The sequence below is a fragment of the Bombus huntii genome, chromosome 1, assembly GCF_024542735.1.
Source record: "Bombus huntii isolate Logan2020A chromosome 1, iyBomHunt1.1, whole genome shotgun sequence".
Classification (NCBI taxonomy): Eukaryota; Metazoa; Arthropoda; class Insecta; order Hymenoptera; family Apidae; genus Bombus; species Bombus huntii.
Window position 1 is genome coordinate 971,063 of NC_066238.1, and position 19,879 is coordinate 990,941.

At 37.5% G+C, this 19,879-nt stretch overlaps 1 protein-coding gene across 3 annotated transcripts in view; it reads left to right on the forward strand.

Moving 5' to 3' along the window:
- The window catches only part of LOC126865048 (GTP-binding protein RAD), a 126,951-nt gene that overhangs the window by 61,559 nt on the left and 45,513 nt on the right, over window positions 1–19,879 (forward strand). For 2 of the 3 annotated variants that reach the window (XM_050617243.1, XM_050617152.1), the window contains exons 5-7: window positions 10,518–10,600; window positions 11,302–11,488; window positions 12,773–19,228. In XM_050617243.1, the coding sequence (XP_050473200.1) occupies window positions 10,518–10,600; window positions 11,302–11,488; window positions 12,773–13,062 (560 nt within the window). In that variant the 3' untranslated portion in view covers window positions 13,063–19,228. Of the gene's footprint in view, window positions 1–10,517; window positions 10,601–11,301; window positions 11,489–12,772; window positions 19,229–19,879 lie in introns of those variants that run through there. The other variant, XM_050617324.1, reaches the window with a different exon arrangement.

Sequence of the window (19,879 nt, forward strand, 5' to 3'; positions counted from 1 at the left end):
ATTTTTCTTAAATTTCTATAAACGTCCCGATTTCTATTATTATTTCCAAGAAATATTTTCTACGAATTAGCGATATTCCTCTAATTAATTTCCCATCTCCATTTCCTGAAATTTCCATAAACATCGTCATTTCTATTAATACGTAATTCCCATGTATTTTCTAAAGGCATTTGCTAATTAGCAACATTCCACTAACAAGTCTCCCACTCACCAACCCATCCGCTTTTCTAGTAATTAAGCAACGATTTCAACGTTAGACCATATCAACTCTAAATGCATTCACGAAATAAATCCGTTTAATACGAACGATGCCGAATGTCGAATATCGAAACACGCGGGAATAATTAGCGGCTAACGTATCTCGATCGATTGTCAATCGTTTCTGAACAAAATTATAAACCAACACGGTCCCCGATAGCGATATCACGGTCTGTGGTTCCGCTTTAATCCCACAGCTGACACAACAAATCGTGCGTGTTCACGGATTACGACGAAGTGCATGAGCATACTAGACGGGTAATAGCACGATGACCCCGCTGGCTATCCTCTAACGAGGCAGGATCGATTTAACGCGCGTCTGGTTATGTTTTTATCAACCTCGTCGGATACAGAATCGATCGGAGCTCGATGATCCATTGGTTGCTTTCGTAATCGAATCTCATCATTTAATAGAATCTTGTTTCGTAATTTTTAAAGCTTCTTCCTCGAGCCAACAAGGCTCTGTTTGCCTTTGATTATGGTTTTTGCCTGAGTTTATCAGCGAAACGAAGCTGCAAAGTCGAGGGAAAGTTGAAAAACGCTTTTTTAATTGGTACTCTGCGAAGTTGGGCGAAAGGTTGATATATCTTCGACGAGTAGCTATGAAAGGTTATCAGAGAGGGAAGAAATTTGTGGTTTTACTCTTCCCGATGAAACATTCTTCAGCCTGACGATTTGATTTTCTGAAAGTTATCGTTGAAATTAGTTAGAGATATACGAGATTTGTTATCTCCCAGTTTCTTTCTGGTTGAATTTTGTCTTCTTATTATACGACGTATACATCGTGTTATACGATATATTTGCACGTGTAAAATAGGGTTAAAACTGTTAAAATATTTAAAGATTTAAGGATGTTTCTTCGTACAATCGTTGATACAATTTGAATACTATCGAACTGGATCTACGTGTCGAAATATAATTTTTAAATACCGAATATGTATAATTTCTCGTTAATATCTATCGATCATATATGGAACCTTTACGACACTTGACACGAAAAAATGATATATACTTAAACTAAGCCTACACTGACAGGCAATTGTCCGCAAACACGTGTCGCAGTCAATCAGCATCTGTCTTTCTGCGGATTTCCCTCGAAAGACAGATGCTGATTGGCTGCGACACGTGTTTGCGGGCAAATGTCTGTCAGCGTTGATTCAGCTTTATCTACAAATCTCACTTTCACGTTAAAGGTTGTCGTTCTTCCCAAATCTTCTTTAAAATCAGATCCACGCCTTATTTCCTTTAATTTCCTTCGATTTCGAAAATATTGCTCGCACCTCGTTTTACGGACGCAATTTCAAATCTTCCGTTTTAATTAAGTCGAACTGAATGCAATTAAGAGCCCGATCCAACTCCGTAGACAACTTACTCATCGAGTGTGCGCAGTTTTTTCTAAACTCGTGCAATTACCGTATCCGAAGACGCTTTCATTTTGCGTGTTCCAAGGCGCCAGCCTTTGTGACCCGGAACGTGGATACATTAGAAACCGAAGTTTCCCGTTTACTTAACAAAGTTTCGCTGGGTTTCGAGTAAACTTGCAGCTCGTCTCGACTTGGACCAGAAGTTGAAACGTTCGACGAATTCGTCACCGAAGACGCCTCTGTAATTACTTGGGACGAGAACGCCAAGATCGATCGCGTTTTCACGGGAAACTCGCCGTTTAAACGCGACCAAGATAAATTCGCGCGGCAAGTTCCACAGGTCTGCAACAAGTTTTCTGGTAACGCGACGACGGAAGCGTGGAACGCGAGTTTCAGTCGGTACAGATATTGTAATTGGAACGTAGTCCTCCTGCGAATAGGAGAAACGTTGAAAACTCGTGAGAAATTTATCTTGTTACTTTATAGACGATCAGGATTCGATGTAGCGTAAGCGGGTTTCGAGATTCGGAAAAATTTGACAAACCGAGGTTTCTGTTTCTGTTTCGCTCTCCTTACATAACTAAGGTGAAATAGCGATTAGATAATCTTGTACTGAGAAAAAGATATTGTGCGATTATATCTAATATTTTGTAGTATTCTAATATTTGTAATAACCTCACGTTAGATCCGATCTGTTTCAAAATCAGCAACGAACAGTTAAGTTAAATTCAGTTGGATCAACCGGTGTTAATAAATTGTTACAAAAGTTGTCAAATTAGTTTTGTCGAATTTACAATTACTCAATTTAAAACGTGGATATCCCTACTCGTAGCTTCGTAGCTTCAAAATACACTTCGTTGTGTTTGAGAGTTTTTAAATTCCCCAAAAACGGAGCAAAGGAGAATAGTTCTATTACCGTCAAAACAAAAGATTCGTAATATCATCGTCGCGGAATTTCAATGACTTTAACTCTTTGAAATTGGAACTGACCTTACTAATATCGCTGATTATTCCTAACTGACCGTATTGACGAGCTTTGATATTTGCCGAGAGTTCGCTTTTGGTGGACATTAACGAGAGTCCTTTTGAGGCCCCTGATCGATCGCTGATCTTATACGAAAGAGATACCGCGCAACTGGTCTCGAATTTGGTATTTGGAAATGCAATAAACTTTGCGGGACTTCGACCAGAGTCGGCTTCGGTCTGGATCAGTTTAGGCTCGATGTTAAGCTCCACCTTTTGAATTTCCCCTCGAAACTGAAGCTGTTCAGGGACGACTAAAACGAGTTTTTAAATTGGTATTAGAGTTTCGAGTAATAAATTCTAATTTTGCTCGGTAGAGTGTTCACGATACCAATAAATTAGAGCCTTAATTCGAAAATATGTCGTCAAAATTCTTAACTCGATAAAATTTGATCGCGATCGTAAAGCGTAGGTCGTTCGAACTTACGATGCGTAGGTAACAGTAGCTCGCTTCTCAAAGTATATTTTAATGAACGAAGTTTCACGATAAATGGAACAAATAATGGAAATATTTAATTCGATATCACGCTTTAATAGATTGTACGGTGGAAATTGTACATCGCGCAGTGAACTTTGTAATAACGTCATTTGAAATTAAATCGGTAAGCGATAAGCGTTTTATCGACCGAATGCGATTTCCTGTATTACAAAATACAATTAGATTACGCAATAGAGAAATGTAAAGGATGGTTACAAACGTTGCATTAAAATTTCTTCTTTAATATAGTTTAGCGGTGTATTTTGTTTTTGTAGAAATTTGCGAGAACGCCGGTAAAACGTTTCTGTAGATTATCCGGTCTTAACCATCGTCATTAACATTAACTGGTGTAACTGACACAGCGAAATTAATAATAAATTAGTATGTACGTAAATACGTATATTAATCGCGTAATTACAGAGTCTACGTTTCAAATAAATCGAAATAAATTGGACCAAGCTTTTGCAGCTGCGAAAGAAAAAAGGAAAAATGTTCAAACGAACGAACCTCGACTTATTTCTTAATTACAAACCTTTTTCAAGAGAGGGTTATTAAGTAGAAAAATATATGTTTCTAGATTTATTTATAAATCCTTTTCCGTAGACGCGATTCCATATAAATACGATAGATATATAATAAAAAATTGCTCATAAGAAAAATACGAAAAGTGAATCATGATTTGCATCGCTTCTATACAATCACCCTTTTCATACGAACGTCTTCGGTTTAGTTTTCGGCACACCACCACTCGTTCGCTAATGTATACAAATTATACACACGCACACAGACACGTATACACGACAGAATAAACAGCATGAAATCATGCACGAATCTCTGGCGAGGTTCTCGACGGAATCGTTAATACGACGCTTTAAATACGACGCTTTTAATAAGACCACGGTGTCATTAACCTTCGCGATCCACTTAGCGACTGAACGTTCTCGTTCTTCGCGACGACTCCACTGTTTTTGGAATTTCTCCCTCGCAATGTTTACGTTTACGAGGATTTCCACCTTCTGGCCATTGTACCCGCGTCTTATAAAATAGCTTCTAATTTGCTCGTTCCTATATCATCGACCAAGCTCTTTTAAACGATAAATATGCGACTCAAAGTTAATTCGTTTCTCGTTTGTGGTAATTTTCACAACCAGCGGAAATCCCTTGCGCAATTTCTACAGTAATAATAATTGACGGTAATCATTCATAGTTCCACTGATACTTATATTATTAACGAAACGTTAGAAATTATCGATCGGTGTATTTCGTGGTATTACAGTAATAAGTTTGACGATGAAACAACAGTTTTACGATAAATTTCATAAACGACAAGTAATCCGAGTACCTCGTTTGACGCGATATGGTAAAATTGTGAACGGAGAGTTTACATTCTGCATTTTGTGATTCGACACCTATGAATCTTCGTTTATCGTGCTACGTGTATTATCCTTCGAAGAATCACAACCACCGATCAAACGTTTTTAGCATCAACCAAGTTTTCAGGACAGAAAAAAATAAAAAAAATACATAAAAAAGCTCCGCTCCCCAGCGGCTTAAACCCAAAAATTGTATTATACAACGAAAAATGTAAAGCGCCGACACATAATACAGCATGGCTACGTCGTACCGCCGCGTATCGGTACCTTTGCCTAACATATCATTACAAAAATTCGCCGTTTATTGCGAATATGTACCTAAAACTGCATTCTTGGGCTCAATAAACAACTTTAAATCGTAAAAAAAAAAAAAAACGTTTTTAGCATCTTTCGTAGCGGCGTTCGAAGCTTCTCCGCAGAAACGGCAAAACGCAATACACTTAAAAAGTCGAGTCTAATTCAAGAAATAAAATTACACGCACGTTTCCTACCTACATTTGTTTCTTCAATTTGATTTCCACCAAGCATATCACTTGCAAATATAGAACTCGAACAGATTGCTCTAGCTTTTGACGTCATATTCCTCATAACCTTCTTCCTGTTCTAAGTTCACCGCCCACGTTTCATACGCGAGAAACACCCTTACGTATCGTGCCTTTCTAATTTTCAATATAATAGGACAAACTTCTTGTTTGCTCACACGACAAACTTGGGTCGACCACGAATACAATTTCTCCTTGTCTAACGTACATTCGGGATATAACATCGTTCCCGAGACATTGTCATCTTATTGTCGTTGCGCGTTGCACAAGTTTGAATTCGATTTACATACGGTTACGGTAACTGGATCCCGTCGTATTGTGTCCTGGTCTAGTGTTATGCAATATGTGCGGTATATCGAGAACAAAGCGTGGATATAGCTATGACGAATCAATGTACGTTGTTAGACTCTTTACATTAATTTATGGGTTACGTAAACAGCGTTATTTTGGGTGAAGATTTATCACGATACAGAGTTTGATTTCTTTCTTTCATCGATACAGAGGTATGTATAGTTGAAATGTATGAATTTAACAGGTGCTTGATTCACGAATATCTTTATATCGATCAAAAATTAGTAATTTATATTAGATTTTAAACGAACGTGAAAATTCACCGGAAACTTACGAACAGCTCGAGTCTATAATTTGCGTATGTTATACTCGATACTGTAATAGATTGGCAATATAACGCCAGGTTCATAATTTTGTTTCTTTCGCGATTTATGGATTGAATTGAAAACGTCAGTGAACAATTGGTAGAAATGTTCGCCAAACGTGTTACAGAGAGTAGAAATCCATAATTTCAATTGTCAAACTTTTTTACATGAGATGACTATGAGTAGAATATTTCGATAGATTAATAATATATGATCGACGATTCTTTCGTTCTTGTATACGACATACATTTTTTTATTCAGTTCTTCGTAGATAAAGTGATTTAAATTTGCAATTTAGATTTGCAAAGATCCGATAAGCGAGCAAATGAATACGTTTCGAAATTTAAAATCGTCCCAAATATCATTAAGGATAAAGTGGAAATGGACTTGTCGTTTTAAACAAAATAATAATAGTAATTATTATTCTTTGTACCGTATAGATTATTGCTTTCAAATTCTACAACATGGAGATTAAAAAATATACTTTTTCAGGATTGACGGATTTATAATTTTTAGATATTTGTTCGCTGTATATCGTTCGATTACGTCGAAAACTTTTTTACTTCTTAATGCCGAAAATAATGGCGATTAGTGTTACGACTTACTTTTATTTCGCGCCTTATCGTCACTTTTGCGACCAACGTAATTGCATACTTTGGGCGGCGAAATTTCTGGTACAACCCTGTCTTTCTAAATGCAAATTTGACGCGCGCTCTTCCACCGCTCTAATCTCTTTAATATTCGCAGTGCAGGATACTCGAAACGACGCTAGCCAGATTGCGTTCCGTTAGCAGTGTTTCTAGATGAAACTACAGTATTTAATTACAGGTCGAGGAATATACAAACGGGCTTTGTTTTCAAAAATTTCCATAATTTCCTGTTGTTTCCTCTCGATCAAAAATCAAGGAGAAATGGTGCAAGAAGGAAGAGAACAACTTTTGCGGAAAGAATTTCTGCGCACAAAACAATTTCTATAATATCTCTATAAAGGAGGCATTTCTAAAAGTCTGAAGTACTTCTACAGTGTTTTTACACGAAGGGTACAAGATTGGATTTTCCCATGAGATAAAACGTTTGAATATTTTTCGAAAAACTTTATGACGCTTGATGTCGAGTTTACCAAATATTTTTTACCACTTCCATTGGGTACGCTACGCATAACTACATTACAAAAGTTTCGTGTTGTCAAGAAACTTTAAGGTGTACTCCACTTCGTCGCGACTTAGTCGCCAGAACTTGCTTCCTTATTGCATTTCAGCCCCCTCAGAAAAATGGGACGAGAGGTTCGATATACGAGGAACGTTGCCTTCGGCATTAAATATTTTCTCGTTTTCAATTTTCCCCGAGATATTTTTCATAATCAGCTTAACACCGTTATGTACATCATCGATGTTTTATCTCCGCTTTTAAAGGAAAATAATGGGATTCATGAAACTTTGAGGATACAAGGGACGAGGAGATGTGTCATGTTAAAAAGGAAATATTCTACTATGGAAAGCTTAATGAAATTTTTTAATCACGTTTATTGGAACGAAAAGTAAAGCCTGCCTTATAAAGAGAACATATTGTACCTTGGATGCTGTAAACAAAAAGTTCACGTATCTTTGCAACATAAATTAAAAGATTTGTTTATGAAGATTTTTTAATTTCTTACTATTTATATTCCAGCGGTAAAAATTAAAAATTTGCTAAGTTAATCCCGCAGCAGATATTTTTAGTAATAATCGTTTCTCTAAACGAAACAACTACTCGTACAAAAATTGTCTTATGCGTCCCACATCCTGCAACAAAGTTTTTAATTAAATACAATCAGTGGAACTCGTAAACCAACAAACTCGCAAACTTCTTGAAACTTTAATTGTTACCAGAACATAATCACGGGTCTCCCTTCTCTTATCTCACAAAATTCTCCTTCGCCAACCACGCGTAAATAAGAATATGAAACGAGTCTCGAAGTGGAATAAGGATTACACGCATCTTTCAAAAGATACACGTTACGTTGCACCGGAACGTCTATTATCCAACAGCTTCTCGAGCCAGTAAACTTTGCGTATAATATCCTCCTACACCCGTAGAACCTGGAATCAAACGAACATAAAATAAAGTAACCGACAGAAAGCAAAAATTGGGGCCGATGTCGAGTTTTACGCGATAATTTTGAAATCGGGATCGAGGTCAAGACGCGACGAAACCGTGTTGGGAAGACTGCGTCTGCTCGTAGTAAAACAAAAGATGGAAGGAGAAGAGCACTAGCGATGGGATTAAGTTCAATACGTTTTTGTAAATTCGAATCAAATGCAATACCCGAGGTTTACCTTATAAGGCTGAAATGCTACTCGCAACTAAACTGGAGATTTTTATGCTTCTATCGTCAAATTTAGAGCTACGATACAGCTGTACAGAACGTACGTAATATTCGAAGATTTAAAAAATGTTATATTTAATGGAAGGGATGAACTTTTACGTAGATTCATTTTCTTCAGTTACGTCGATAAAAGTTAGCCTAGCCATAATGTATAATCGTTAATTCATCGTACTTGCGAAGCGTTCGATCTTCGCCAACTGTTTTCCAGCCTTAGAACGAGTACGTGAAAGTTTCGACAGTCTACTTACAAGTACTTTGATACTAGAATGACGATACTCTTACAATTATACCAATCGACTCATGAGAGTCGGAAAAGCAAGATGGATATAGTCGATCGTTGGCATAGAGTTAAAAATTGCTATTTATCGAATATTACTATCTTTGTTGAAATAGTGAATTTCAACGATAGCCAAGGAACGTGGTTTTAAGGGAATTTCCAGTAAGATTCTCGTAAAGTTCCAAACTTATTTGAAAAGGGCTCGATTCTACTTAGGATTACTTCCTTCGTTTCTCAAAGTATTTATAGACTTAGAATCTATCGCGTTTAAGTTGAAATCTACTTGAAAACAATGCTTCTTTTTTTTCGAAATACAGTACTAATCTAGTCGGCCAAACTACTTGCGACGTATTTCAGTCCATCGCTAGAAAGCACGGAAAGCGATGGAAAATCGCGGGACGCGAGGAAACGCGCGAGGAAAGCGAAACGGGTACGTCGGTTTCCAGGAAGGTGTAAAAAAGAAAAGTACAGGAACAGGCGGGCAGAAATAGCGTCGGTTAATTTTGCACCGGTCCGCTGCTATAAACGTACATCATACAGCCTCCGCGTCTGTTCATCGTCTGACCTCCTCTTCTTTCTCGCGCCTTTCTTTTTCTTCGTTTCTGTTTGCCTCCTTCGTCACCGCCTTTCTTCGTCCCTTTGTATACATACACTGAACGTCTGTTATCAGTTTACGACGTGGAACTTCTTCTTCCACTTCTACGGTGTTTCTCTTGAAAAGCTTTTGCCATTATCTTAATTATGGAAATTGAGGTCTGACGGAAAGAGGTTTTTGTAAAACGGCCGCGGAACGAAGCAAGAGGCTTTATCAAAGAATTGCTTGGGAGCTGTACGTATTCGTGAACAGACGACTCGAGGTGAAATTTCCTATTATGAAATTTCCATGTTGCGGTTGCTGGAAGAGAATCGGTTTGCAAAGCGTAATTTGTTTTTTTTTTTTTTTTGTAAGAAATATTTCGCTATTTTGATCAATTTATTTTTGAGCTACATTGGCTCGAATCTAGGTAAAAGTTAATTAGAATAGATATGGTGCGACGTATTATAGGGGATCGTGCAATTTTACTCATTTTATCACAAGGAAAGGACATCGTGTGCGTTAAAGTTGATTTTTCTTTATTTCGCTTTATTACTACCTTTATTACCGTTTCAACGTTAGTAGAATCTAATATTATCGAACATAGACCAAACATTCATCGCTTTCTATAACCAATCGATACCTCACTCCCTTAAGGTCGCTGAGATTTACGTGTTCCTTTCATCCGATTTCCTAGTACATTAAGCAACTCCGACCTTCTGAATCGCGTCTCCGTCGAAACGTACAAATTCTGTGTGTAAACATTTCGCGAGCGACGTTTCTCGTTTCAAAAAATGACTATTTATTTCGATCGGTGTAAAACTTTGTAACACGTAATATTATCTATCGCGTATTTTTGAACAGCTCGATAGGGATTTCTATCTTTTTTCCACACGATTGGAAATTTATCCTGTTCGCAATAAGGAAGAAATAAATAAACCATCTCGAAAATAGTTCTCGGAGGAAGTGGAAAGATCTTCGGGAAGACGTAAAAAATTCATTCCTCCGACCTATCGCTTTAACTGTCGTAGCCCGTTGCGATTTCTTTTCCCCGTTTATTTTCCTATTTCTTCTCTTCGTTGTTTTCTTTCTCTGTGAAAGATTGACAAACATTTAACTCCCGCTACCAAACTATTGAAATCTCACCACAAAACCAACAATCGCTCGACCAGCTGAAATCATCGGACCACAGCATCGATGCGATTCCCGGAAGCGGCGGACGTTTGGCGATGGTGGTCGACGAGCGGACGCGTGGACGCATTTAGAGTGGCGGGATCACGCTTAGCTAGCGCGTCTCCGTTCGTTTATTTACAGCGGTTCCATTCGATTATTTTCCTTTCCGCCGCGCGATTTCCTTCTCATTTCTCCCCTTTCCTCGATATCTCGTCCTTGCCGCGGACGAATAAAGGGGATGGTCCAAGGAAAAATAAATGAGGCAGCAAATCAAAGGGATCTGTAGCTCCTCCTCTTCCCATCTTTCCATCCCTCTTCCTCGATAATACCTCTTTTTTCCTTCATGCGCCCCCCCCCCCTCTTTCAGCGACGCTCTTTGAGCTGCTTTGTGTAGCGCCACGTCGTTCATCTTCTTTTTCCCCTCTTTGTTTCAGACGTACCCAGCGAGCAATCCGTTTTCGTCATGCTGAACGGCGAGGAGAGCGAACTGAGATTCCTGAACGTCGCGAACCCGAAGGTGAGCAACCGCTTTCGAGTTCCGCGTGTTAGCTGGAGGGCGCTTTACAAAAGACGCTTAGCGTCCATCCTTTGAGAGAGCTGCGTTATTCGATCGGCTCCCCCTTTCGACTTCTTTCAGGCGATGCTTTACAAGGTTTACGATGTCCTGGAATAATGCCGATTTGTATGCTTGAATAGTGTGTTAAGTGGAAGGGAAAGGATCTTTGCGAATGGTTGAGAACGATGGAGTGGGAAAATTATTTATTAGCGGAGTTGCTACTATGCATCTACGAGAACATGGTTAGCGGAGAAACGCGGGTCTGTTTGCTTATTTCTCGTAGACTTGATAGCGTCATGTGGTAGATAAGCACGTACGGGCGAAAGCGTCGCAAGTTCAAAAATAAAATCATATAACAATTTCGCGATTATAGAAGTTTCTGACGAACGGACGACTTGCTTAGCAGATTAACGAATCTCGGTATCAGTGATATTAAATTAACGAGACTTACCAGTTTCTCAAGATCGGTGTCTGCCGTAGGAAAATGAAATATTGTACAGTATGATGAAAATTATATCAATCGTCGCATGAATCTTCCATCAGAGCGTAATTGATATAGTCCACTTGTACGTTGATCCATTTTGAATAATCTAATTTAAATACGTGTTGTATTAATATTATTATTATTCTAAGTAGTACGTTCGTATTTTTGTTTCGTACAGACGGAATTGGAGAATATACATCCGGATGCCTTTGTCATCATGTATTCTGTGATCGATAAAGCGTCCTTTCAGAGAGCAGAAGAGTACCTAGAACGTCTCCACGACCAGGATTTCCTCCGAGGAAAGTCGGCTATACTAGTTGGAAATAAAGTGGATCTGGTCCGATCTAGAGTGGTTTCTTCACAAGGTTGGTATATACACGCGTATAAAGGTATCGATCGTTGGTGTAATATTTAAAACAATTTAAAAACAATATTTGGAACAGTTTTTGTCGAGAAAACGGTCTTTTAGCGGAGATATTTCAAAAATAGTTTGCGTATCGAAAGGCGCAAAGCGCGCGAGAAAATCGCGAGTGGTATTGAACTGCGTATGATCGAACTATGAATTGTATTTATCGCAGTACGACAGGCGCGATTATTAAATGCTGTGATTCCCGATTTGTTTACACGATGGATATACAGATTTTATTATCGGAGTAACTGAAAAGTCAATTACGAAGCTACGGAAACATTTACACATTGCTTTGACGTTTAATATTTGACGCTAATATACAATTAATCCGCGCTTTTCCACTACGTTTAAACATAATTAAATTTCCTTTCTTATAAATTGACATATCCAATATCCGAAAAATCCGATTCGAGAGAGAATGAAACCACTTTAAACTCCAATTTCAAATCTCAATCTTATACAACCCTTTTCCGTCCTGCATTCTCGACAAACCAAGTGAGGCGTATAAATAGAAGATATTATATTTCTCGTGCGTAGTACATAATATATAACGACGCAGAATAAAACGATAGTTCGATAAATATTATATTTTCTCTTTCGCAAATAGCACGTTCAAAATCCTAAAAATCCAACGTAAAGGAAGACATAAAATCAATCTAAATAACAACTAGAAATCTGAGCTGCGTATCGACCCCCTTCTCTTTCTGGGCATCGAGCAAATCGCCCAAAAGATGTTTTACCTTTGATAATTAAAAGAATTAAAAATTCGAAAAGTCCAAGCTGAAAGAATCAATCCGAGTACCAAGTAAAAATTTCAATCCTGTATCAACATTTTTCTCTTCCTGCTTCCGGAATAGACCAACCATAACGTACTGCGCTCTTAATAATTGAAACAATTTGGGACTCCCAAAAATCTAACGAAAAAAAAAAAAAGAAAAAGGGAAGAACGAAAATAACACGACGAAAAAGACCAAATAAATGCAACGTAAATACCAAGCGAAATTTTCTATCCTACGTCTACTTTTTCTTTTCCTGCATGCCGAACAAATCAACCAGAAGATATTGTGCTCCTGATAATCAAAAGAAAAGTTCTTCTGATCCCCCTTTTCATATTCTTACCCAGGATAACACCATATACTGACCAACCGTGTTATTTTCCACTGTCCTACACGCGCCCTTGGCAACTCGATGTTTAAATATACGCTTCCCTTCTCTAATCCGACGCGTGCTGCCATTGCAGATGGCAAGTGCATGGCGTGCACCTATCGGGTGAAGTTCATCGAGGTCTCGGTCGGGATCAACCACAACGTGGACCACCTGCTGGTCGGGATTCTGAATCAGATACGACTGAAGAACGTGCAGGGGAACGCGGAGAACCGTACCGGAAACGGGGCTAGCGAGGGCAGCGGCCACTGGTATAAGTCTAGAGGCGTGGTACGAGCCAGCATGAAGGCCAGACAGATGCTAACCTGGCTGTTTGGTAAAGAGGACAGCAAGTTCAAGAATTGCGAGAATCTTCACGTGCTCTAATAGGCGAGCGGGTGAATTTTCTTTCCCCGGCCGTACCTGACGGTAGATTGTAAGGGCGGTGCTGTTCGGCGCGATTACGCCACCCCTGCATGATACGATACTTCCGGAAGATCATACTGTTCGGCCGAGCAATAGTGAAGTCTCTGAGAGAAGTCAAAGTCAGCATGACATAGAGGGATCTTCGTCTGTCGATTAGCTGATCGTTTTAAGAGTAACAAAGTTATTTACTCTGTGTTTGAAATTGGTAGATAAAAAGGCACGAACCGTTATAATTTTTTAATCGTTTCGCAGTATTTGGTTCGATGCGGAGTAATTATCATATACAGCGTAGTTTCTGTAATTTTTATAAAGGAATATAAATTACTAAAATCTGTGCATCTTTTTGCTACTCGGTTTAACGCAGAGATTATCAAATAAGAGTATCTGTAAGATTCATCCGTCGATCAGTCATTTGTACGTGGTTTGTTTTAAAAACTGCTTACTTTATATTTGAGATTTGCAATTTCGATAAACGGTAAACTACTAGGATCCGTGAGACTTTTTGTGGTACGCAGGTTATACATATCTTAACCTGTTTAATTAACGCGGAATAATTATAAAACGAATAACATCGTCATCTGTAAAATATCTTCGCCCATCGATCGGTAAATTGTACGTTGTTTGTTTCGAAACTAACGAGACTGTTTATTTTACATTCGAAGCGAATAAATTATTGGAAATAATCTGTAAACTTTTTTTTATAATATTCAGCGTATACACGTCTAATTAGTTTAATGTAGAATAATCACCAAATAAATAACGATATTTTAAGTGATATCGGTTACTGTTGTTGCTCCATCGCGACTTTATATTCTCCTTTATATCGAATTAATCAACCTAACTGCAAATAAAATTATCTCTGTAATTTCTTCTTATAACGAGTCATCGTCCTTGTACGTTTGAAAATTCTATGTGGGACCATAGAATAACCGATACCAGTGCTGCCTACCTGCTTAGTCGTACACGTTAGAGATTTTACTTTTGCTCGGTTAAGCAGAACAAGCTAGAAACCTTGAACGGTGCTACGGAATTCTGACTGGAATTCGTGAGACTAGTAATCGGGTGAGATTGTATTTCGTTCGAGCGTGGTTCCGCTTGGAATGGCCAATTTGGTTTCTGAGCACTCCAGCTGATTTGGCTTCTGATTTTTGGAATCTTGGATATTCGAGGCACGGAATCCATCGAATTTTCCACCTTAGGTTTCTCCTTCTTTTACTCTTTTTTAACGTCTTTTCGAGAAACAGTCAAATTAAATAGAAGACGACAAATAGTTTATCGAATGTGAACTTGTTAAGAAATGCTACTCGAGTTGCAAAGAAGTCAACGAATATAATAATATAACAGCGAAATATAATTCCACGTATAATAGAATGACATATTACAATAAGCACTAATCCTAGAATACAAACGTTATTAAAGATATCCGAGTAACATAAACGTCTATAAAATGTACAATTCTCTCCAGATTTTTATTTCGATAGCATAATATTATATTTTACTTTTCATCGACACTTCGATATCTTATTTACTTAATAATTCAAGATTAAATATTTTATTTGTAACAGATGAAAGATCTCTCAATGGCAAAAGTCACATGTGTTTGTGTTCTAGAATTAACGGCGACACGATAAATTATAAAGACCAGGAACCGCGATAAAATTATCTTTAAACGTGTCATTTTATTAACCTGAAAGAGAAACAATCGTGGGACGAAATTGGTCATTCCAACAGCCAGAGTAGAACCTGGAAAGATTGGGGTGCGATCAAAGTGCCAATTAATTAAAACGAATGTGACCACTGTTTCTTTTTCGAACGATTAATTTTAATTAATGTTAGCTCTTAAGAACTTCCGTCGAGGATCCGCTCGATACCTACCGTAATTTCGATAATGATAAGTTTGTTAAGTCGTTATCATCGTCTGTGTTGGTTCGTAGTCTATACATGAAAAATAAATTGTAAATGATTCACACACACACACACACACACATACACACACGTACAGAGGGCTTGATTAATCCTTTGATCGTTTGGTTCTTTTATAAAATATATATTCGAATCTTTCAATATTTAACGCTAGAACTACCGCAGTGGTCAAAATGATTTTAATTCATAATTTTTCGCGATAATTTTATAGCGATATTTCATAAGAATGTATGTATTTTACAATTAATTTACGATGTATTTACGGTGCATTTTTGGAGATTTGAATAATTTCCTGTTTACTGTATCGTTTGCATTATGTATTTCTTCATATACATAATTTCACTTCAATTCCTTTGTTGCGAGTTTTATGCTTTAATCGTTGGTAACTCTAGCGTTTATAAATCTCGATACGATCAGAATAATTTATGATGCAGTGAAAATTATAATTTGCATTAATAATTGAAAAGTGAGAATCTGTATCGTTCGTGTTTGATTCTCGAGCTTTCCCGCGGTATATCAAAACTTTATTTCTATAAACGATTCCATTATCGAAGAGACTATCAGCAGAGAGCTGAGAGACAGAGAATTAAAACGAAGGAGAACCTAGTCGAAAGAAAGAACTCGACAGACCCAAAGGGTTAATCGAAAGGACGAATCTTGGTGAAACTCGGCGAACACTCCTGATAAAGAAGAAACGATCAAAAAAGGGAAAACAAAGTAGTTCAAATCGATTTCAGGACGGGTACGAAGGAATTTAAAAAATCGGACCATGGCATGAATTAGCGGCCAATAATGTTACGTCGTTACTGTACAATAAGACCAATTTAATCTTTTTAATCCGAGTTGTATATACGATAAGTTTAACGATAAACAATTCTGTGTACCTACCTAACACAGAGAAAAAGAAAGATAGGGAACAAAAGAATGAACGAAAGAGAAAAATAGAAGAATGACGAACAGCAGCGAGATACGTGTGTTATATTATTATAAATATACATACATACATACTTATATGCATATATAAATATATATGTATATATTTATAAATTCCTAATGTACGATGAATATAAGTCCACGTTAGTTTTATGTAGATGTATCGTTAAATGATCGACGTGTTGCTGTATTGCGTGTTTTCCTTAAAAGGACGGGTACCATGGAGAATATTCATTTTTGGGACACTTTGAAAGCAAATACGAAAAATAAAGAAGACCATACGTAGGTACACGTATACATACACACATACACGCACACACATACGTATTTACACGTCTACACGGCCCACTGTCTATTTTCTGCGATCTCTATGCCTATGTATAACCGAATTATATATAAATATATATATATATATATATATATATACATACTCGTGTATATGTATATACAGGGTGTTGGGGAAAGATGGTTCAAGAATATTCAATTGATTGTATGTGTCATTTTCTAAACAAAGTGTTTCAGAGTTGTAATAACAAACTGTTGTTCGTCTTTGATATTTGTCACTTCTATTTATGTACGATTACTTATTATTATCTTTTATTTCATGTACGATATTTTTTTACAAAACGCCGGTTGTAATAAAGTGACGAAATATTTTTATTTACTTCTCTATAACTCTTCATTCTTTCATCCTTCATTCTGACGTTCTTCGGACAAAAAAAGTCATTTCAATTTGATATTTCGATCTATTAGCTTTGCCTCTACGTTGGATTCATCAGCTATGTTAACTGTTATCAGAATTCTTGTTCGTAGAATTCTTTGTAAACTGTAAATTTGTATATTCTTGAACCGTTTTCCCGAAGTATCCTGTGCATATATTTAAAACGAAGCAGTGTTGTAACAAGTATAGTTCGCGCGGTATATCCGTCTCAGGGGCCAAGTTACTGGACTGTAGGATAAAGAAGCACAGAAAAGAAAGAAAAAAAAGAAGGAATAAGAACCATTACGATTAACAGCTTACGCTAGCTGAGCTAAAGGCATCCATTCGAAAGAAAAGCGCACGAAAACGTATAAAATCGAAAGGAGGATAAAAATCATAGAGAACGGTATTATATTTTCCAAAGTGCTGTTAAACGGCGTTTGCAAATGGGATATCGAATTGAAAAAGAATCTTGTTGCAAGTTTTGGTATTATGAAGTGTGCATAGAGATTATATGTCAGAAGAATTAGCGTTTCGAAGTAGTTCGATAAGACGATAAGATTTTGGTTCAGACTTAAAGCAGAAAGCGTTACCAAGTTTATGGAAGATCGGCCGTTAAGCCAACGAAAGAAGGGAAACGGTTTGGGGAGCATGATACATAATTAAATTTAAAACGGATGAATAAATCTCGATTTTAGTAGAGGAAGTTGAGAAACTCCGTTATCAAAGCTGAATGATCAAAAATGGAAAATAAATTCTAATAGTGATTTAATAATTGCAAATTAAATGCAAGATCGCTCTGACAGATTTCTGGCCAATTTAGAACAATTCGAATTGTGCGATCAAAATAAAATTATTTTACTACAATGGCTGGAACTACTGAAAATCGAGGACAATATTAAATTGTGAATTCTATCGCAAAATAGGTAGCAATAGGATGCAAATTTTTGCGGCTCGTTGAATCAAAACAATATGAAAGATAAATGAAATACGAATAATATGCAACTACGTATAACGTGAAACGAACTGTTAAATATAATTACGATAAGAGGGATGTTAAAATCGACAAAAATTGTGATTTAATAGGGGAGTCGAAGTAATTTCTTTGTTAAAAAATTCTTTCGTAGAGATACGTTTTTCGACTCACAGATCGCAAGACTATCTTCTTACAGCACTGTTAAAATCGAACCAAAAGCCAGAAGAGTGAAAGAATATAAAAGTAACAGGACGTAAGATTCAAAAGAAACGAACATCTTGTAACTTTAAGTAAGAATCGTTCCTTTGTTCGCTCAAACGAAGATGACGAGTTAACGACACGTCGTCATCGACCATTTGATTTATCAATTGCGAAACCAGCCAAGGTATACATTATCGTTTGCCATCGGTTTGCGTCGTCGTTGCTGCTGTTGTTGAATTAATTAAAACAAGAGAAGATAAACCAGAAAGACGGAGTTCTATGGAATCGTGACTTGAACAAGAACCTTCGCGAAATAAAAGAGCGAGAGAGGTTAAAAAAAGAAAGGGGATTCTTATCAAGTGCCTTTGTGTATTTTTGTAATTTAAGCTAAACTCGATGTAAGTCTTTAATCCAGAAATACAACAGTGTAACCATCAAATGTATATCGATTCTGCAAGCGCATGCTCTTATTAGTTTTCGATAATTCGTTGTAACTTGTCGTGCTTATAAACGTTACCAATTTTTCTATTTATTCTTCCACGTTCTTTTCACCGTTCCTTTTCTTCAAATTAACGTTATATCGCGGTTTCTTTCCTTTTTTGTTTCTCCTTCTGCTCTTCGACGTTCTATCCGAAGTCGAGAGAAGACGTAACGAAGCTCGTATTTCTAAATCTCCTAAGAAGGACCTTGTAACAACATCTGGAAGAGTGAGAACGATAATGAAAGAAAGTAGCGAAACAATAATTAAATAAGGGGAAAGACGAAATAAGACGAGAAAAATAACATTTTCTTTAGATTTTAAGCTTTCACGATGGTTGATGGACGTTATCCTTCTGGTTTTTCGGCATCAATCGCGTTGTGCCTTCGGATGCCGGCTTCCGCAACGTCCGCGAAATGTTCGCGCAGAAGCGTAGCGCGTAACACGACTGATCCCGAAAAGCCAAAAGCACGATAGTTTGTCGTCGAAAGGGGAAATAATTTCGAACCTAAAGGTGCATAATCGTTTCGAAGATATCGACTTCCGGTTTTCGACGATACACCCGCTCGATGTCTACCGATTAGCTGTTGCCAAGGTGAATTTATCGATGTTACTTCGAGTAAGCGAACAATGAAAAACGTTATCGTCGTTGTCTGTTCGTTGTATGAGTGGTGCGTGACGTGACAATACTGCCATCTCTCTTCGGCTGATAGGGATACGATTAGGTCGTCGCGACGCTTTTCGAGGAAAGGCAACGGAGATGAGAAACCAGGCGAATTCTTGGACTCGGCCACGCGTCTTTTCTGCGCTATATTTTAATGTAAGACTACCTGTCATCCAGATGGAAACGAATGGCTCTAATCCCGAGGGATTATTGTACTTCGGTGATAATAAAGAAGCGACACTTCAAATCCTCCATGTGTCTTCTCATTCATATCTTTTTCGTATTTTTAATATAGTCATCTCCGTCGTTGTCGTTTTCGTTGTATTCTTTAGTGTCAGTAACCTTTTATTCTGTTTCGATGGCAATAAAGAAGCGATGTGCAAAAGTTTCACACGTGTCTCTTCCTTCGAACTTCCCGATTTTTCCCAACTTTTCCCCACAAATTTTTCCTCGTATTCGTTGCTCCTTTCCGTTGCGCTTTCTATCGTCCGATCTTTTATTTTACTTCGATGACGATGGAGCAGCGAAATCCTTCGCGTCTCCTCTCATTCGCGTTTCCCGCTATTTAAAATTTCTTCTCCTCAAAACTTTTCCTTCGATCGTCGTATCTATCGTTCTACCTCGACGATAACAAACATACAATATCCAGAATTGTTCGTGCAATTTGTCTTTTCTCTTCTTGTTCCTTCTTATTCCCTTGCATCTTTTAGTATCAAGAAGTACCAAGTTCGTGGTTTCTACTGGATATTTTATAGGCACGGAAACAAAGAGGTATCCAGGTCCGTAAATTTGTTTTTAGGTCGCAAACGGGATACCTCATCACCGGATAAAGGGTTACAAATTATGCATCTCCATAAACGAGAAGAAGGTCGTGTCCCGATAATCCTAGAAGTAACAATTTTT